This window comes from Podarcis cretensis (assembly GCF_951804945.1).
Source record: "Podarcis cretensis genome assembly, chromosome: 1".
NCBI lineage: Eukaryota > Metazoa > Chordata > Lepidosauria > Squamata > Lacertidae > Podarcis > Podarcis cretensis.
The window spans coordinates 88,917,278-88,938,948 of NC_137170.1; the positions used below are offsets into that span (position 1 = coordinate 88,917,278).

Consider the following 21,671-nt stretch of genomic DNA (forward strand, 5'->3'; position numbering starts at 1 on the left):
CAAGCCCAAGTGGCACAGTGGTTTAAACCACAGCGCCACCCACATCCCTCCTGACATTCACATAGAGAATATAATAGTGCATTTCAAATGCCACAGGTAGCTTGATCCACCAGCTTCTTCCCCCAGCCACCTTGTTTGCTAAAATAAGGCATGGGGAGAGAGAAAGACTACATTTTAATGTCACCGTTTCTGCAGCAGCTGACACATATTGACATTTTTGTTGTTGTTATGGATTCCTTTGCTATTATAGAGAAATGTAACACTACAAAATATGTTTTATTGCACAAAAAAGGAAGGAAAAGAACTAACACAAAAACCACCCAGATGATTTTCTTTAAAATTTAATTTCTGAATGCTCCACCCCATAAATAATCATTTCTTCCACAGCAATTACATGATTCAATTATGGATTCCAGTTTCCAATAGTGATCTTCAGAGTAAAAATAAAGTACAGTGAACTGGGGACATGACACCTGCCATCCATGGTGGCGATGGGGACTCCTCCCCTCCCATAATTCTTCCTGATCTTCCCAGCTACCTCAGGAGTTCCCACCACCTGCAGTAGGAAACAGTACAGTAGGAAGCAAAATGCTTCCCTGGACTAGCTTGGGAATTCGGTGTAGCCACAGCATTATCCCACAAAATTTCTCCTTCTGTGATGCTGCTGAGAGAGAACAGAGCAACTGCTCATGAAGTCACTCACTTTCAGATCCCATGTTTGCCAGCTTCCATATGCTCAACTTTAATGATGGACTCAGTTCATTGGGACAATGCCCTTACCCGTGCTTCATGTGCTTCCTGTCCCCAGCACCTCCAACCAACCACAGCAACTGTTTGTTGGGTCAACACATGGTATCCCGCAATAGAGAAGTTTGGGAAATATTCAGCTGCAGGGGCTGAAGGCAAATGGCTGAACTGAGTGCCTCACAGAAACGCCAGATAAAAACAGACTTCTAACTAATAGTGTTGGATCTGGAAAGAATGAGAGATGCTCCTACACCACTGGAACCCACTGAATATTTAGAGTCATCCCTGATACAAATTTAATTTCTAAGCCGTTTATCATTACGATGTCCCTGACTGCCATCATATGCTCCTCTTCATTTGGAGGAGCCTGCAACCAACGCCCAAACAGAAGTCACATCCATTCCCAAACAGAAGTCACATTCATTCCCACATGACACTCAGGGAGGGAGCCATTTTCTGGACTTGCAGTGTCTGTACCACTGGGTGGAATGGGCTGCCTTGCTGAGCCCTCTGAGTCTGGTCAGGTGCCCTGGCCATTTCTCTTCTGGTAGCAGGGAAGGCAGCAGCGCTCCTTGTGCCCGCTGCTCACCGAGCAGGCATGACACACCATGCTCCGACACAACCTGAGAAAGCGAATGAGAGAGTGCGCACAGGAAACCACTTTGTTAATGTTTATTAATGACATGTATGCTTATGCTTTATATAATGCTTCTTAAAAATATGTATCATTTCTCTCAAATTCTGTTCTGTCCTTTTATTTTTGAAATTAAGTAAGCAGTGTTTTTAACCCAGTTGGACTGAAAATTTAAGTCGTGAGCTTTAAAGAGCAACATTTGATAAGAAATAGTTCTAGGCCTAGTGACAACAGGGCAACCAGAATGGAACAGTTACCTTTCTGTGTGTGTCTGCATGACAGAGATTTCCCTTACAGAGGGCTAAGAAGCAAACAAGATTTGCTGTGCATGTGAACTGTGATGCAAGCAATCTGCATTCTGTTACTTTTAAAATGCAGAAGCTGTGGGCCTATGCAAATAGAGGACATTCCCATGCATGTGGAGAGAACAATTTCAAGACAAGTTAAATCTGGATCTTGACAGAGCAGAATGCTGTTTTCACAAGTCAGTTGGCTTTATGGATTCTATGGGAAAGAACTTTTGTTCGTTAGGCCATGTGGCTATAAAAACAGATCCCTCTTAATGCCAATTTGGAGAAGACACCAATTCACAAAGAGGATTGCAAATTTGGAAAATAATTGCACAACAGAGATTTCAAAAGGCAAGATGTGGGGGCAAAGGTAGGCTAACTGGCACCCGGTGCAGGGGGCGGGGGCGGCAAAGCACCTGGTGGTGCATGCACCATATGTACAGCATATGCGCACGCGTCATATGTACGGTGCATGCATGGCACCACTACGTGCTGCACATGCACCAACAGGCGGTTTGCTGACAGCGGTGCTTGAGTGCCGTATGGATGGCGGTGGGGTCCTCTGCTTGTGGTTGTAGCTCTGAGAGAGCTGGAGCTGCAAAGCCGCGTGCAGCCGATGGCTAGCAGGTAGGCTTACCTTGCCCGCCGCTTTGCAGCTCCCCCCTTTCCCCGGCTGGCTGTAGGCTTGGGAGTCATGGGGGGCAGGGCCTGAATGTCACCCCCGTCAAGATGGCACTTGGAGCATGCTGTACCCACTGTACACACCTTGCTCCGCCTCTGGCAAGATGTAACCATGGCACTTCTTTCTCCCGCCTTACTTATTTTTCCTAATTTTACCAGGCTCCTTTGCCAGGACACTCTTTTCTGTATGTACTTCCTCACTCCTTGGTGTGTGTGTGTGTGTGTGTGTGTGTGTGTGTGTGTGTGTGTTTGCGTGTGTATTAGGGTTAGTGTGCTAGGTTGAGTAATTCCTTCACTTTAATCTCTATTTCTCCTTTTCAGTGTTTTTCTTCACAAGGGTGAGAACATCCAAAGCTGTGTAACATTTTGTTAGGCAACAAAGTTTTGGACTTTCATTTTGGGTCTGGTTCTTTGTCCATATATTCCCTTGCAAAGGAAGACCTCAGGTTTTGGTCTGGTTGTTTATCTTTATATCCTTGCATTCCTTTTTCCGAAGAAAGCATCCTATGCTGTGCATTTCAGGCCTGATCAATTTTGGCAAGCAGACCAAAGCTGTTATTTAAAGTTCACTATCCAGTTCCATCGCCAAACTGTAACAACCTGACATAAAGGGCAGGGCTAAAAATCCAGACCAGCTCTGAATAGTCATGATAATGCACTACACACATTATGACTAGGGGTCTCAAAAGCTGGAAGTGGCTTGGTCCTCTTGGATCATTGACAGGGCCTGTCTATAGATGCCTCTAGACACAATAAGATGGCAGGTGGCTGGAATGTCACCAGCACTGAACTTTCAGAGCATCTAGCTGCCCTGTAAACAAAGAGTTTATACAAATTTTTAAAGGCAAGGGCAGGAGATTTAAAAAGTAGAGAGATGACAGATCTGATTGGGGATGTGTGTCCCATCAAGTTAGGCCCTGCCACTCCATCACCCCTCTTCTACTGCCAGGGAGCTGGAGACCCTTCATTAGTAAACAGCAGCTGTAGAAAGGAGAAGTTGTGATCCAAAACAAGACATTGTGGTTTTTACAAACAAGTGAGCATGGGAAGAACTGACGAGAAATGGGAAACATCATGTGAGACACAGCCTGGGCACCTGAAATTGTTGACAGCTAGCTTTCTCACACTATGGGATGATGGTACAAGGAAAAAGATACAAAAAGAGGCTTTTGAGATGGAGAGGATATGAGAGTGTGGTTTTAGGGTATTGCCACTTAATTTATGATGTGCTTGTTCACTTGTTTCAGGTGAAAAGTCTGAGTTGATCAGAAACTGAATATGAGCTGTGGTGCAGCTGACTAAAAAGCTAATGCAAATTGAGGCTGTAGTAACAGAAGAATGGTGCCTAAATCTCAAAAAATGATCAGCCCTTTTTGCATCTGAGTGCCCTTCAATGATATGCATAACTTATCTAATATTACCAACGGAGATATACGTCAGCTCTCTCCAGAGGTCCCCGCATGCAAAAGAACACACTGGGATGTTCTGTCACTTGATGGTGTCACATTCTCACCTAGACCAAAGAGACCCATCTGTACCCATCTGCAGGGGTATTCTTCACTGGGGAGGGCCATTCTCTGGTTCAGCCCTTTCCCCACATGCTGTGGGATCCAGTAGGGCAGAAAAACAGAACAGGGGGAGGAAAAAGCATAATTCCTGGCTAAAGTTCTGTTTACTCTTGACACACTTACAGTGCTGGATTTATGTATAAGCTAAACAAGTTATAGCTTAAGGCCCTACTCTCTTGGGGCTCCCAAAAAATTTTAAGGAAAAAACAACTTGATGTACATTTCCAGAATATAAGATAAAAAAACAAATAAAACCTACATACAGCAACAGTGGCAAATGGCTTTAGATACCTATTAGGTCCATAAATTACCATGTAGCATATATTCAACACAAAAAACAGTGACAATTTGTTGTTGACAAAGTACAGCTAGACATATAAAGGGCCCCATTATCTTCAGTAGTTTAGGGCCTCATCAAACCTAAATCCGGCCCTGCACACTTGGTCCTCCTCACTGAACACAAGTTATTTATTTTATGCAGTGGCTCTCCATTTGTAAAATGTTCTCCCTGGGAAGGCTTGCCTGGCGCCTTCATTACACTGAACCAAGCAGCCTCTTCTCCCAGGCCTTTGGCTAATTAAACAGCCTATGTCATTTCAAATGTGTTTGTGGGAGAGGGACTATTGGTTTGTTCTTGTTCTTATCATGTATTTTGTGTTCTCATTTTGTATTTTTATGTTGTGAACTGCCCTGTGATATTCGGGTGATGGGCAGAATATAAATTTAATTAATAACAACAACAACAACAATAATAGGACAGACGTTACCTGCACTGGTATCGGCGTGACATAAGCCTGAAATCCTTTTTGCACTGAACACACACCCCTGGGTTCTGAGGAGCTGGAGATACTGTTGTGGAGGCAATGCCTTCTGTCTTTTGCCATAGGACATCTTTTTCCCTGAAGAAGAAAAGGAAGGACAGAGAAATTTACTTTTTCTAGCTCTATAGGCAGCTAATGACCGCCACCAGCCCATGACAAAAGATGGAGCCTTTTAAGAATTATAGATCATCTCTTGTAGCCCATTGTCAATTCAAGAAATGCACTCAATGTGTTTTACAAGCTGACCCTATGTAGTCTGAAGTAAGTACCAATGCAGCTCACAGATTGCAGTTGTATTGATCTTAATGAACTGAATACTACGCTTTGTATTGCTATTCTGTGGTGCTTGTATGTGTGTTGCTCTTTATCACTGCGCTGCAGCTGAGGATTCCAGCTGGGAAGATGAGACTCTAGCTGGTCTCTAGCATATCTAATGTGTTTTGATCTTTGTGGCGTCCCCCCACCCCAGTCCCCTTGTCTGCATTTCTAAAGCCAGCAGCATGAAGGGAGTGCGGCTCCCTTCTCCTCTGCTCCTCATGGACTCAGTTTACTCACCGTAGTAACTCCAGCAGTTTTCCTTTCATGTTGCAAATAGTCTCCCCCTGTTCTGACAGCTCCCCTTTGTACCTCTTCTCCTTCTCCTCCGATTCCTGTCGGCTTTTCTCCAGCAAAAGCAGCAACTGTTCTTTTTCCTGCTGAGACCTAAGCAGGAGGAAAGTAAACTACTGAATACATACACACTGTGAACATCTGTTGTTTCGAACCACTTTAATTGCAATGGCCTGTTTCAAAGAATCCTGGAGTAATATATGATTTCTTCAGCATTTCCTTAACACAGGACCTGGAGCACCTGAAGGGCACTCAAAATTCTTTCTTTGCTTTATCATCTGCCCAATAACAAATGTTGGAAATGTAAAGAGACTGAAGGTACCTTTTTCCACCTTTGGTGGACCTGCCCAAAGATTAAGGCCTTCTGGGAAATGATTTATAATGAAATTAAGAAAGTGCTTAAGTGCACCTTTAACAAGAAACCAGAGGCATTTCTCTTGGGTATGGTCGGCCAGTTGGTGCCGAAGAAGGATAAGAATTTCTTTTTGTACGCTACTACGGCAGCAAGGATTCTTCTAGCAAAGTATTGGAAGACACAAGAGCTACCCACGCTGGAGGAAAGTGATTGACTTTATGGGATTGGCAGAAATGACCGGCAGAATCCGCGACCAAGAGAAAGAGACTGTGGAAGAAGATTGGAAGAAATTTAAGATGTATCTTAAGAACTATTATAAAATTGAGGAGTGCTAAAATGCTGAGGGAAAAGAAGACGTAGAATTGCAGCGGAAAATTGTGTTTAATTTTAGGGTGGAATTGAAAAAGAGAATGAATTTACATTTAATTGGTTAAGAAGGGTTGCTGAATAATGGTTTAAAATTAAGGATGCAAAAAGGGAAAGGTATGGGGAAGTCCGGGAAAAGAGGGTTATGGAAATAAGGTTAAGAAAATATGAGTTTTTGTGTTTGTTTTTATGTTGTTTTTGTTTATGTTAAAAAATTTGGAAATTAATAAAAATTTTATTTATTTTTTTAAAAAAACAAAATTCTTTCTTTGCAGCTGAATCACCTGACATTTTATGACATCAGGTGATTGACAGGTGATTGGCCAGATCTAGTTCCCTATCTCTGCTTTATAGGAGCACAGGAAACTGACTTACACCAAGTCAAACCAATGGTCCATCTATCTCAGTACAGTGACTGGTAGCAGTTCTGCAGGGTTTGAGGCAGGGGTCTTCCTAGTCCTACCGGAGATGGGATATGAACTCTTCTCCGTGCAAAGCACCTGCTCTCTCCCTGAGCTACAGCCCTTCCCTTAAACCTACCATCCAATGAAATAGGCTCATGCTCTCACCGGCTCAGCTGCTCCATCAGCTGCATCATCATTTGTTCCTTGGCAGCAAACATTTGCTTTGCTTGCTGCACATCAGCCGTCATTTTCTTCAGATGGTGAGTTAGACACTGAGGGGAATCAGGTAAAGGGCGGGGAGCACAACAGAAAATCAGTGGGTCCCAGTTAGAGAGATCACACAGACCCAGGAGCATGCAACTGTGGGGGTATTGCCAAGGCTTCAAATTCGACTGCTGCGTTTTCAAGGCTGTAGCAGCATCTGCAAAATGAAGTTGCTGGGGCAGCACTCCTTCAGAAAATGCCATTGGTAATGGACTGCTAAACTCCAGAACTTAGCTGCTTTTTTTGCCCAGCACTCTAAATGAGCCTATATTTTTGCTCATAATACTTTCTGGCCTGGAGCTTCACCAGCACACCAGGACTTTGCATAGAAAAAATGGTTTTACTTTTTTCTGATACACACACTGTTTGTTCCTGTCTCCAATGTCCCCCCCCCCCCTGAAATAATGCTACAGAAAAACGTAGCTTTTAAGTTAATGGTTTTATTTTATTTTTGAAAAAATAAATCAGAATTAGGTGATTGGTTTTTAGAGACCAAATGTTTAGTTTCAATTTCCAGATTTGAGTATTGAAATTCAAGTTTTGTCACATAAATTTGAGGATTGCCTAAAATCTGAGTCCTAGATGAAACTCTAGATTCACCCCAAATTTAAGAGTTCAGCACCTGACATATAAAACTCAAACTTCATAGTTATTTTGACTTGCCATACATGTGAGCTAGTCAACATGGTGCCCACCATATGTGGTTGGACTCCAACTTCCAGCATCCCTGGCCACTGGCTACACTGGCTAGGGCTGATGGGAGTTGGAGTCCAACAACTTCTGGAGGCCACCATGTTGACTACCTCACAGACTTTCTCTCACTGGAGAAGAGGGATGCCAGTTGCAGGCAGTGCCTCCATATGGTCAGGATCAGTAGCACACCATTTCTCAACTATCATGTATCTTCACATTGTACATGGAACATGAGTCCCTTACCTTCCCATGGGCTTCTGCACTAGGCTTAGCACTGGCCCCTTTCTTGACAGGACTTACCGCATCTTGCAGCCCATCAACCTGAAGAAATTCTGTGTTCATTGGCCGTGACCCTGCTCCTCCATGGCTGTTTTCCTCAGCGATGCCCCTCTTCCTGACCAGGTCCCTGCCTTTTTCATCTCTGGCCCCGCAGGCCGAGTCCAGCACAGTGAAAGGAGAAGGCCATGTCCTCTCTAGAGCGCCTTCCTCCCTTGGCCATTCCCAGCCCTGCTCCAAGTCTTCGCTCAGCTGCTCCGCCATGTTTGTGGCCCACATCTTCTCCTGTTCCAGTTGTTCCAGTTGATTTCTCAGCTGCAGGCACTCTTCCCTGAGGGCTGAGGCCACTACTTCATTTGTCTCCTGCAAGGATGTCTGTTGTGCTTTGCTGGTGGCCTTGAGCTCCTCCAGCTCTTTCCGAAGCTGTGTAGCTTCCTGTGTCCGTCCGTCCAGAGCAGAAGCCATGCTCTCAGCTTGCATTGCCAAGGCCTCTCTTTCTTTGAGGGCTTGCTGCAAGGTGGCCCGCAGCTGCTGCCTCTCCTCTTGCAGTGTGGCCACCTCCTTTTCAAAAGTTCCCAGCTGGTTCCCTAGTTCCTGCAAAGCCCTTTCATGCCTGGCCTGCTCCTCAACAGCTTGAGCTTCCAGCTGAGACTTCTTGCTGGCCGCTTCCTCTAAATGAGCCTCCAGCGTAGTGTTTTTCTCCAGGGCGTCCTGTAGCTGGGCCAACTGGCTATTCAACTCTCTTTGCAAACCCTGAGCTGCTTCTTCCTTGACCCTTAGGACCTTCACTTGCTCCTCCAGAGATGTCCGGAGAGTGGCAACATGCTCCTGACATGCCAACAGCTCCTTCTGAAGGTCCTGAACCTCTAGTTTTGAAAACACCAGACTTTTCTCCTGGGACACCAGAGTTTCCATAAGAGTCTCCTTCTCCCTCTCTAGTACCTGTATCTCAGCAAGGCTCCTCTCCAATTTCCCCCTTAGAGGACCCCATTCCAACATGGCTGGATGTTCTTCCCTTTCGGCTGGCCTGCAGCTCATGCCTTCTGGCTGCTCCTCATTCATTCCCAGCTGGCCACCTTGGCTTTTCAGAGCTACCACTTGGGCTTCCCACTTCTCCAAGCTCTCTTCGCATGCCTTCAGCTTCTCCTGCAGGACCTGACACCGAGAGACCAGCTGCTGGCGCCTCAACTCTTGGGCCTCAATGTCTGCCAAGTGCTTCCTCCTCTCTGCCTCCAGAGAAATCAGCCTTTGCTCTGCCTCCTCTAGAGACCTCTCAGCGGCATCTCTCTTGGACCAGGCCTCCTGGCATTCGCCAGTCAGGTTGGCAACCTTGTCCTCTGCCTCCCTGAGGGCCTTGATGGTTTTGGCCAACTCCTGCTGCTGTTTTTCCTGCTCATCCATCTTCTCCTTGTGTTGCTGCTCATGTTTTGCCCGCTCCTCTTTCAGAAGCTGGTTTTCCTCTAAAAGGGCTAGTCTCAGAGATGCATTCTCCTCTTGCTGCTGGGCCAACTTTTGCCGCAAAGCAGCAAGCTCCCACATCAGTGTTTTGAAGTCCTGCTTCCACCTGGTGTCACCTTCAGTAGGTGGCCTCTCCATCTTTCCACACAGGCAGTGATCTGAGAGATGAAGCAGGGAACATCGTTCCTCGATGGAAGAGATGCTTCCTGGCTGCTCCTTGCTCAGCTTCTCCACTTGGGTCTGCAGCTCACCATTTCCCTTCTGCACCTCCTTGCCAGCAGCTGGATCCGCTTCCATAAAATGACTCAGCTTCAAGAGAGCACCCATCTGCAGCAGACTGTTCTTCCTGCTTCTCCAGATCCCAACCCATTTCTCCATGGAGTTTTCCAGCCCAGTACTGAGTCGATCATCAACAGTTGGCTCAACAGCATGTTGGTCACTAGTGGTTCTTGGCGAGCTCTCATGAACTTTGGTGGCCCCTTGGTGGTTCCCGCAGTCTTTGTTTGAGTTCCCAACCTATGGTCAACAAACACATAAATTGTTTGGTACAGAGTGATGGGATAAGGCTGGATCCTAAGAAATTAGAGTATTATCAATGGGTGCTAGATTCAAAAGTTGGTTCACAGCCAGGAATAAAGGCCTCTAAACTACTGTGAATGAAAAAAGTGAACAAGAGGCTGAACAACAATCTAAGGTTTGCCAAGTTAGGAGCCCCCTCCCTTTTTAATGCGAGGTAAGATAAAGACAGACACAACATTTGTAAAGTAATGAGGACAGGTTCTGAAGTGCCACCAGAGTGTTTAATACAAATGTACCCTTTCCTCTCTTAGTGAGAGCTCCACAAAACTGGCTCTGCACATCTGAGGTGAGGAAAAGCCAGCTGTGGAGAGTGTTGATTGGCTACAGCCCATGCCACCACCAAGACACGTTTTCCTAAACCAGGAATGGGGAACGAGTGACCACCACAGCCCTCCTGTGTTTGGGCTGGGAAGGGGTTGCAGGTTCTAGATCCATTTTCATGACAGGGAAATGAAAAGCTCTCAAGGTACACCAGTGAGCCAAAATCATTGCTGGGGTCTTAGGGCAGGAAGTATTTTGCAACGGGATAAGCAAGGAAGTGGGGAATATGTACCTCAGAGGGTGCTTCCTTCTGCTTGGAGTGCATAGAAGCTGGGTTGGAACATCGTGGCAAAACCCTGGAAGAGATCAGAGCAGCAGATTTGCAAGGATGCTGATGATATCAGTATTAGCATCCAGAGATGCACTTAGCCTGTACGCGAAAGTGGGCTTTTGGCAGCTTCAGCTCTCTGGGATCAATTACTAGCTGAAATCAGACAGGTGTCTCCCATGATGATATTTAGGTGCCTAAATGAAGACATTTTTGTTTAGGAAGGCTTTCCCGGAGGTGTAGCCCAGTCGTTTATGGAAGGCCAATTTTATAAAATTGTTCTGTTATTTTTAGCATTTGTATGGCTGTTTTCACTGTTTTAGTTTGCTGAACTGATTCTATTAGTGCAGAGCTTGCATCTCAGTACTTTTTTCTGTTTCTATGAGGTTTACCACTTCTGTGGCTTTATGCTGTGAAGCCGCCTGCAAAATAACAGAAGCTTAGCAGTAGCAGAACAAGACCTGAACCAAATGCTCTGGTGTGAAAACCTTTGAGGAGGGAAGAGCACCTTCTGCTGGTGACAACATGCAACAAAGCCCCTCCCCTCACCCGCTTCCTTCGACTGCCTTACTCAGAAAGCTCAGAGTGGGGAGGCTGTATCTGCATCCATGGAAAATAAGCAGCGCCTGCTACTCACTCAGAGACCACGGGCCATGCAGCATCCAGGTCTCCTCTGCGCAGGGCCAGATGAAAGGCCATGCCATCCAGCTCATAGAGGAAGCCCAAGATGTCCGTCCACAGCTTTCGATCCAAGAAAGGGCTGCGTGCGTAGTACCACTCACTGCAAAGAGCAAACCATAATTACATACATAGCAGAGACTTTAAACAAACTCATTGTGCTGGGGGACTCTAACCTTTTGGGGCCCAGGTGCAGATTTGGAAATCTAAGAAAATGTCCTGGGTGCCACAAAATGCTCATCTCACAGAGCAAAACTGGTGATGCTCAAACCTCCCCCTTCCCCAAACCAAACGACGACAGCAACAATGGGAAAACTAGCTACATGAACTTCAAAACAAATAACGCAGATGCATAAAAGCAGCTGGCCCATATAAATGCATACATAATTTTCTAATGCAGTTATCTTAAAGTTTGTTTGTTTTTTTAAAAAAAGTTTTATATATTCCACTTTTACTAAGATAAGCTGCCTGCTGTTTCAGAAACATTTATTGGGAGGTGGTTTATAAATCCTTAAATGAATGAATGAATGAATGAATGAATGAATGAATGAATGAATGGAAAATAATAACAACAACCACCTGCCAACTTTCTCTAAGCCATAGAAGTCTTACTATTTTGAAGAATAAAAAACTGGGAGGGACAGAGAGCCTTGGCAGCTACCAGGAGTGCGTGTGTGCATCTCAGGGCACTGTGGTGCCCACAAGTGTCACCTTGGAGATCCCTGTGCTCTCCCAACTTCCCCATCATTTTGCCCTCTTCCTTTGCACTATGAGGATAGTGTGCAACCTTGTTTTCCTGCATCACAAGCTTCCTCTCCCACTGCCATGCCACTTTCACTCAAGCTCTTACCTGATGACTTCTGGCTCCATGAAACAAAGCTGCAAGGTCTCCGCCAGCTGCCTATGGACCAGGCAATAACGAATGAAAGCACGGCCCTTTCCCACGGCTGTTTTAAGCTACCAAGGGAAACAGATTCACATTCAAAGGTGGGAAAGCCTCCAAGGGTTGCCCTATTCATTAGGTGATTCTTTATTGACACCATCTCTACCCCATCTGGCCTGGCATAAATTCTGGGTTTGGGGTTCAAGAGGAACAATCAAAGGGCTATGCCCACTGCCCCTCTGCATTTGCTGCCTGAGGTGGTCACCACACACTGCCCAATGCTAGGGCCGGCCCTGAAAATATGGCATGATTTCCCTGTGATTATTCAGCAGTTCTTTTATATACTGTTTATACTAATATCTATGCTCCAATGCAATCCGTAGTGGTTCATTAAAAGGGCACACCTGAGCTTTCCCCAACCTGGTGCCCTCCAAATGTTTTGCACTACAACTCCCATCAGCCACACCCAGCCCAAGGCACCAGATTTAGGGGAGGCTTCCTTATCAAATAACCCCTAAGGGCTGTTTGCCCTTGTTAATATGAGCATCCTTTTGATTACTAGAACAAATTATGTGCAGCATCTCCCTGATTCCTGGTCCCTGCTCTGCAGGATCTCCTTCGAATGAGAAGCACTGCCTCAGGCAGACCCTGTTGACAAGAGACAGTGCCATCACATCGTACTTCTGGGTGGGGAGCATAGCCAGGATTTATTTTAGGGCAGGAATGGGTACATGTGAAGAACTGGGGAAGGAGAAAGGGAGACATGGGCGTAGCTGGGAGGGCAGACTTTATTTTAGGGGGACAGAACCAAATTACCTGTGATGCAATTGGTTGGTTTATTAAGTATTTTTCTTTATTTACTTGATTGGGGGGCAGTTGCCCCCCTGGCTATGCCCATGTCCCCCTTTCTCGTTCCCCAATTCTTCACATGTACCCATTCCTGCCCCCAACGCTCACAAGTTGTGGAAATTTATCCCCACAAAGATGCATTTGGAACATTTATTGTGTAGTTTTTGTCATACACTGAAGGTGCAGCTCTGGCCTCTGACAACACAAGATGCAAATTTGAGGATCCACCCTATTCTCTTGACTGTTTTAACTGTTTTTCGCATTGTATTTTAAAATGGTTGTAACATGCCCTGGGACCATATAGTGAAGAATGAGTAAGAAATTGAATAAATAATAGTGGCGATACTATTAATAGCATCAGCCAATCTTACTTTGTCGAGGGAGGTGACATGTTGCACCCCTGCATGCACACCACTGTGCAGCCTGGTCAGGATTCGGCTCAGGAAGTCCCAGTAATCTTTCCTTTGCCCAAAGAGGTTTCTCTTTTCTTTCAGATCATACTATAGGAGGGGGAAAGCAAAGATAATTTTTATTTACTCATTTGCAGTAGTATTTGTATCCCACACCCAACAATTAAAAAGCAACATGCTGAAAACGCTGGCAGCATTAAGATAAATTCAACAGTGTAAACAAGTTTTGATGGGTGCAATAATGGAATACTGAATGGTATATATTTTTTTGTAAAATATGCAGGGATTTATGATACGTAAAATGAACCAAGGAAAGAAAAGAAGGGAAGTCACTGATATCTTAAGAATGTAAAACGAGTATTTTAAATTGTAAAACAAAAAACTTAATAAAATTATATACAGAGGTACCTTGGTTCTCAAATGCCTTGATACTGAAACAACCTGGAACCCAAACACTGCAAACCCGGAAGTGTTCCAGGTTGCAAACTTTTATCGGAAGCTGAACATGCTCAGTTTTGAGTGTTATGCTTCCGTTTTGAGTTTTAAGCAGGTCTGTCTGTTTTTGTGTTTTTGCAGCTCTCTTTTGTGTTTTTGTGACTGTGTGGAACCCAGTTTAGCTACTGACTGATTGTTTGATTGCAGTCCATTGTTTATTGCTTTCATTTTATGGATCAATGGTTTCGTTAGATAGCAAAATTCATGTTAAATTGCTGTTTTAGGGGTTGTTTTTAAAAATCTGGAACAGATTAATTAATTTTGCATTACTTTCTATGGGAAAGCGCACCTTGGTTTTGGAACACATTGGTTTTCAAACAGACTGCTGGAACGGATTAAGTTTGAGAACCAAGATACCACTGTATATTTAAAAAACCCCCAATTAAAATGCAACACCAATCAATAAAGCAACAAGAAGTTACACAGATGTTTCAGTTGCCACCAGTAAAACAACAGACGAGGATACACAGCAACACCACTGCAAGGTTCCATGGATAAAAATGTATGGTTCCAAGAAGCCTGAGAAAATGAAGAAGTCTTCACCTGCCACTGAAAAGAGGCTAAGATAGGCTCAACACCAGTCTCTCTAGGGAGGGGCATCCACCAAAAAGGCGCTTTTCACAGTAGCCGCCCATCACACTTTCAAGCCTCCCAAGATCTTAGGGTCCAGGTTTGTTCATGTGGATGTTTTAAATTGTTGACTTGCCTCTGGATACCAGTTGCTGGGAATTGCAAGCAGGGTGACTGCTGCTGCGTACCAGTCCCGCCTGCAGGTTTTCCATGGGCATCAGGTTGCCTATGGTCAGAAGAAGTTGCTGGACTGGATGGACCTTTGCCCTGCTCCAGCAGGGCTTGCCTTGTGTTCTGACCTTGTAAGCTGCTCCGAGCATTGTGACTGCACTGTGTGGGCAGGGCATACATTTGCTTTTGAAAGAACAATAATAGCTAACTAAGTTGGGCCTTTTGCGTTCATATTAATGGGCTGCAGTTGCAGCACAGAAAAAATAGAAACGAACAAAAAACCTGCCCTCTCAGATATTTATCACTCAGCTTAAGATGACACAACCTCGAGGATCACCCGCACTTTGCTACAGAATGCAGAAAAGGTTCGTGGGAAGAGCAGCACCAGAGCAGGGCAGCATGAGTCACATGCTGCAGACTTTGTGGGTGCACCAACATAAGCTGCAGTTTGCACGATGTCTGCTTCTATCACATCATCAACCCAAGTCTGTTAGAGGTGCCTTACCTGCAACAGGAACTCCAACTGGGCACAGAACTGTTGTAGCTCCCGACTCCCGTCTGTCACCGGTAGTCCCTGCTCCTGGTAGTTTTTGTTTAACTCGGTCACGGTATCTAGATAAAGAAAGGGGTGCAATTAAGCCACATTCCAAAGCATTAAATGTTCCAGCCCTGCTACCCTACTACGCCCTGTAATGCAGGGCAGGACAATAGGTTTATAGCCAAAATAGCATCTCTGGGAAACAAGAGGGAGATATCTGCAAGCATTGGGGAACCCAGCGATTTGGAGGTGCACATGATAGTTAACACAAGAGGGGAAAGACCCCCAAATCATGTTTTGTATGCATGCGCTCACATGGAGGAAAGGGAAGAAGCACATAAGAAAATCATGTGCACTTACTCTCTAAGTCCTTGACCACACGAATAATCTCTTTGTCGCCGGCCATAGCTCTGCCTCAGCTTGCCTACAAAGCAAACAACCATTCATGAGGAGAGGGGTGGAGAGCCTTTTTTGTCCCCTGAGCCCAAGTGTAGCAAGGTTAAAGGTAAAGGACCCCTGGACAGTTAAGTCCAGTCAGAGGCAACTATGGGGTTGCAGCGCTCATTTTGCTTTCAGGCTGAGTGAGCCGGCATTTGTCCACAGACAGCTTTCCAGGTCTTGTGGCCAGCATGACTAAACCACTTCTGGTGCAACGGAACACCGTGATGGAAACCAGAGTGCACGGAAATGCCGTTTACCTTCCCACCACAGCGGTACCTATTTATCTACTTGCACTGGTGTGCTTTCGAACTGCTAGGTTGGCAGGAGCAGGGACAGAGCAACGGAAGCTCACCCTGTTGCGGGGATTCGAACTGCCGGCCTTTCGACTAGCAAGCCCAAAAGGCTCAGTGGTTTAGACCACAGCATCACCCTGGGCAACAAACAAACAAACAAACAGGGGGAAATATGCACATGGTTGGCTATTACTTGCAGCAATGCTCCACCATGCTCACGGGAAGGCAATATATCATGCTGATGACATTTGATGGTGACTAGCACTACTGCAATGCTAAAGGAAAAACCTGGTGTGCATTTTCCCTGCATCCAGAAAGGACCCAAGATTCTGAGCAATCATTCCTTCCCTAAATACACAAGGAACTAAAGCAACTAGTTTCAAGTGGCCAGAATTGACCAGGCCAGGCCTTTCACAAGGATGTCATCTGCAACTGTAGTGGTATTTTCTGTAGCCTTACCCAGCCCACAATACAGCCATTTGCTTACAGCTAACACTGCTTCTGCTTCTTTCTGCACACATTGCCCCCATTTCCCAGGCTGTGTATGCTCCATACATTTAAAGCACCCCCCTAAGAATCATGCAAGCTTTAGTTTAATACTCACGTAGCTACATTTCCCAGGATTCGTTGGGGGGGGGGGAGAGAAGTGCTTTAAACATGCTTTACATGTAGGTATACACTTTTCTTTTCTAAGGCATCTCTGTGGCTCCTTCCATACAGGGCTGTTGTGAAGAGGTGTACTAGGGGACCTGAGCCTTGGGTCTTTTGTGCTGGGGCCCAGACCTCCTGCCTCCTGCCCACACTTTTGAAAATTATTATTTTTTTAACATTGCTTACAGGACAGCTAAAAATACTATGACAAAGCAGACTGCTGGTGAAACCCAGTCACTCACCCTTGCACATGTTAATAATTGAATGGAGTGGGGAAGGAAATTTTGTGTGCGTGTGTGTGTGCATGTGAGAAAGAGAGAGAGAGAGAGAGAGAAGGAGAGAGGGAGAGACAGAGAGAGTCACATCTATTCTCAGGACCAACTCTGGAGTGGGAGGAGAAAAACAAGAACACCACTCCCAAAATTGCTCTAGAAAGCCAAACAAACATGCCATTCCTCTCCAGCCATCTAGCACACTTTTCTACTCATAGCTTTGCCTGAGAAATGCTGGCGACACAATAGCAACTGCTACCTGTTTCTCTCCTTTGCCAAAACAGTTGGTACTAAAACAAGTCTTGTGTGCAGATACATGAATTTCCGTATGCTCTCATGCAAAAGTTGAATAGGTCCCAGCTCTAAAGATTCTCTTACATCTAAGCTGAATATTCGCTACTTCCTGAATCCATGGGGTGTGGGTCTAGCCTGAACACACTGCGGCGTGGTGGGCCCTGCCTCACAGACGCCTCTTTGACTTGGTTTTTTTCCTGCAACGAATTGAAAATATAATGCTTCAAGAGACTTGAGAACTAGCCACGGTGTCTGCGTGAGATCTTCAGCTTGATATATCAGGGCAGATTTGAGAGTTTTATGCAGATGAAGCCTGCCTTCTGGCACCCCTTGGCCCTTTCCCTGATTTCTCTGCCCTCCTTGGACAAAATCCCACCACTGAACACTGCTACCTATGTCCTTCTGTGTAGCCAGAGGACTGGAGCTCCCACACATACCTGGAATGAGAGGCTGGATCTCAGCTGAGCACTGCATGAAGCGCTGGTCTCTGTCCTGGTGCCTCAGGACTCATCTGTTTGAGCTCAGGGGCATCTGCTGTCAGCTTCCTCTTTCCTCTGCAAGTCATTGCTTCCCAAAGGCAAAGCATATGAGGAAATCCCCCTGGATTCCAGGCAAGGCAGCAGGGGAGGAGGCCTCATCCAGCAGCGCCCTGCCCACAAGCTACTGTTTCTGGAGTTTAGCCTTAAAAGCAGTGCCGTATTTACGTATAAGCTAAATAATCTATAGCAGGCTTCCTCAACCTTGGCCCTCCAGATGTTTTTGGCAGGACCAGTGATCAGGGATGATGGGAACTGTAATCTCAAAACATCTGAAGGGCCAAGGTTGAGGAAGCCTGATCTATAGCTTAGGGCCCCACTCTCTTGGGCCCCCCAAAAAATTTAAGGGGGGGAAAACCTGGATGTACATTTCCAAAATATAAGATAAAAAACAAATAAAATAAAACCTACATACAGCAACAGTGTTTTGTGTTGCATAGGCTCCTTAATAGCTTAATAATTATTTCACTATTAATATACTTCTTCTTAATTGTATTTCACACACACAGTGGTACCTCTGGTTGCAAACGGGATCTGTTCTGGAGGCCCGTTCGCAACATGAAAAGAATGCAACCCGCAGCGGCGCGTCTGCGCATGCGCGGGTTGTGATTTGCCACTTCTGCGCATGCGCGTGATGTCATTTTGAACGTCTGTGCATGCGCAAGCGGCGAAACCCAGAAGTAACCCTTTCCGGTACTTCCGGGTCGCCGCGGGATGCAACCTGAAAAAAATGTAACATGAAGCAAATGTAACATGAGGTATGACTGTACTTCTTCTTAATTGTATTTCAGTTCAACAATTATTTTGATAAAAGACATATTTTGTTATGTGCAAATGGCTTTAGATACCTATTAGGTCCATAAATTACCATATAGCATATATTCAACACAAAAAACCCAGCGACAATTTGTAGTTGACAAAGGACAGCTGGACAAATAAAATGCCCCATTACCTTCAGTAGCTTAGGGCCTCATCAAACCTAAATCCGGCCCTGCTTGCAAGCCCCGATTCAAATGCCACAGCGCGGCATTCAGCCCTCGACGGGCAGCCTTGCAGAGAGGAAAGGGAGCAAGACGCCAGGACCGAAAGAAGGGCAAAGCCCTGCTGATCTTTCTCTTTCTCTCTCTGTTCACACACACGCTTTCTCTTTCTCTCTCAAAGCCGGATGACTTGTGCCCTTGTGCCAAAGAGGGGAGCATTTATCCGGTGCTCAAAATTGCACAGGAACCGAAACTGACTACACCGGAGATACAAACTTCAGCGAAGCCTCTTGCAAGTATCAATCAAGGAGTCCCAACGGTGGAAGATTATTTGCGGGGCGAACGGGTTGTGTGAAAGCGACAGGGGGCTCCACTCTCCCGTGTAAACACTCTCCCGAGCGCAGGCGTTAGGGTCACAATATAGGCCCGGCACTTTGCAATGGCGCGTTGTGTGAGTGTCCCTCGTCTAGGGCAAAGCCAAGCAACAGCCTGGCTGTGAGACTCACCCTCCTGCCTTCGCTCTCCGATCCTTGGCACAGGAGAGGAAAAAGCAGACTCCGCCTCTCCCGACCTGTACCTGAGGACGGAAACCAGGAAGCAACGCCCACCTTGGCGCAAGGCGTTCCAACCAGCGCCTTTTCCGCAATTGGCGCTGCGGGCGCGCAGCCACCAAGGCTTCCCCTAAGAGGAAGGGCCAAGTCAAAGAGCCGTGTGTGTGCGCGCGCGCGCCTGAGCTGACAAAATTGAGGCTCTCGACGATGCCGAAGTTGGTTACTAGTTCCCAATTCCTCATTTGTTCCAAATCTAAAAAAAGAAGAAGGAAAAGTTCATTACGTCACACTGAACTCCAGAATCAGCTTTGGGGTTCCCCCACATCATATATCTCTAGGACTGGGGGACTCTCGACTTCGAGGCCATGGGCGTAGCCATGTGATGGGGTGGGAGCTGTCCGGATTTACATATAAGCTAACAAGCTATACCTTAGGGCCCCACTCTCAAAAAAAATTAAGGAAAGAAAAACTGGATAATTCTTCTTAATTGTATTTCAGTTCAACAACTACTTTGATAAAATATATAAAAAAATTAAAAAAAATGTCCAGTAGCACCTTAGAGACCAACTAAGTTTGTTCTTGGTATATGCTTTCGTGTGCATGCACACTTCTTCAGATACATGCATGCACACAAAAGCTTATACCAAGAACAAACTTAGTTGGCCTCTAAGGTGCTACTGGACAATATATATATATATATATATATTGACTGCGTCAGACCAACACAGCTACCTACTTGAATCTAGAACTTTGATAATATACATATTTTGTTATGTGTAAATGGCTTTAGATACCTTTTAGGTCCATAAATTACCATATACCATATATTCAACACAAAAAGGCGACAATTTGTTGTTGACAAAGGACAGCTGGACATATAAAGGGCCCCGTTACCTTCAGTAGCTTAGCGCCTCATCAAACCTAAATCCGGCCCTGCCCCCCCCCAATTATCATTGAAAAGCATTGAAAGTACTCAAATATCTGAGGTTCTGCGCCCCACCTCTCCCGCAGAAGCCTGCCCCTTGCAATCTCCTATTTATGTGGTATTTTCACTCATGATTTCCCAAGAAAAGCTCAATAACTTGATTTCCTTTAGAAAGCTCATGTTTAAGCCCAGCAAAGCCCAGCAAGCCCTTCATTCCAAATTCTGCTTCTGCAACACTCATGAATGTGTGGCGACATTGTAATAAAAAAGTAAAAACTGGAATTCCCATCCCAAAATACACTTCAGACTGCTACAGATCATACACACCTACATCCTAGAGAGACTCCTCTTTGTAATCGTGTTCAATTCTGCCAAGTCCAGAGCTTCCTATGGGCACAAGGCATGGTCAAGCACATCTATATACACCAAAATTTGCCAAGAATTTTACCAAAAATACCCCAGAGGACTGGGGGAAGCCTATCCCAAGATATGCTTTGGGGCACAATAAATCATGCACTCTTCAATCCAGAAAAGTGTCCTCTGCAAGATAGCACTGTATCCCCAGTGTTTCCTCCAGGAGGAAAGCACAGTCAACTACAGTTCCCATCATCCCTCTTTATTGTCCCTGCTGGCTCAGGTTGGTAGGAGTTGGAGTACCAACAATATTTCAAGGGCAGCTGGTTTCCTAATACTGGCCTAAAACCTTAAACTCCTAACAATGTTGCTGTTTAAAGGCTGCCTTTTAAAGAGCATGCCAGAGCATAAAAGCGGACTCTATGCAAGCATGCTCACACATCCGATGAAGAGGACTGTCATCCACAAAAAGCTTATCTGACTATATTATAACATTCCAAGGCTGTCATCATGCTGCAATTTGTGTGGCAGCAACTCCAGTGTGACGAGAGACTAGCAGGCACAGGAGCAAGCAAACAATGTGAGTGGCAGCCAGCCTAGGGTAGGGGCAGGTTGTGAGGGAAGGGGGTGGTTTGGGACGAGCTGTGAGGAGGAGAAGGAAAGTCTGTGTAAGCTGCAAGGGTTGCCCAGGTGTAAAAGAAGGGGGTTGGCAAAGTGGTTGGCAGGTAGGCAGGGTTGGACACTGTGAGAATAGGATGCTGGACTAGATGTGCCGTTGACCTGATCTGTAGTGGCTCTTTCTTTATTGCTTGTACTGCACATTAAAGTGAGTTATTTGTGCATGGTATGGTAGCACCATCTTCTGGGCATAGAGGGGAAAAACAGAAGACTATCTTTCAAAAGATATTGGGACGCAGGTGGCGCTGTGGGTTAAAGCCTCAGCGCCTAGGACTTGCCGATTGAAAGGTTCGAATCCCTGCGGCGGGGTGCGCTCCCGCTGCTCGGTCCCAGCGCCTGCCAACCTAGCAGTTCGAAAGCACCTCCGGGTGCAAGTAGATAAATAGGGACCGCTTACCAGCGGGAAGGTAAACGGCGTTTCCGTGTGTGGCTCTGGCTCTGGCTCTGGCTCTGGCCAGAGCAGCGATGTCACGCTGGCCACGTGACCCGGAAGTGTCTCCGGACAGCGCTGGCCCCTGGCCTCTTAAGTGAGATGGGCGCACAACCCCAGAGTCTGTCAAGACTGGCCCGTACGGGCAGGGGTACCTTTACCTTTTTTTATCTTTCAAAAAGACAAGCCTGGAATCTGCTTAATTCAGAGCCAATGAAAAAGAGGGAGGTAACCCCTCTGGCTAGACTCCTCTTACAAAGAAGATAAAAGTCCAGGCCTCAATAGAGGGGAATTTTAAATATTACAGAGGTGAAGTGTGATTATGCCACTTAGTACAA

At 45.8% G+C, this 21,671-nt stretch overlaps 1 protein-coding gene across 2 annotated transcripts; it reads right to left on the minus strand.

The window, feature by feature from the left end:
- Positions 1-325: 325 nt before the first annotated feature.
- Positions 326-19,078, minus strand: RUFY4 (RUN and FYVE domain containing 4). 2 transcript variants are annotated; one of them, XM_079968654.1, is made up of 12 exons: positions 18,902-19,078; positions 15,289-15,352; positions 14,896-15,002; positions 13,116-13,244; positions 11,863-11,969; positions 10,972-11,115; positions 10,299-10,362; positions 7,676-9,682; positions 6,641-6,747; positions 5,297-5,443; positions 4,688-4,819; positions 326-1,370 (listed from the first exon to the last, which is right to left on the minus strand). In XM_079968654.1, the coding sequence occupies exons 2-12, from the start codon at positions 15,332-15,334 to the stop codon at positions 1,268-1,270; spliced, it is 3,093 nt and encodes a 1,030-aa protein (XP_079824780.1). In that variant the 5' UTR covers positions 15,335-15,352; positions 18,902-19,078; the 3' UTR covers positions 326-1,267. The 2 variants fall into 2 exon arrangements, with proteins under 2 accessions (XP_079824780.1, XP_079824781.1); XM_079968655.1 differs by lacking the exon at positions 18,902-19,078 and adding an exon at positions 18,368-18,855.
- Between the last annotated feature and the right edge of the window lie 2,593 nt (positions 19,079-21,671).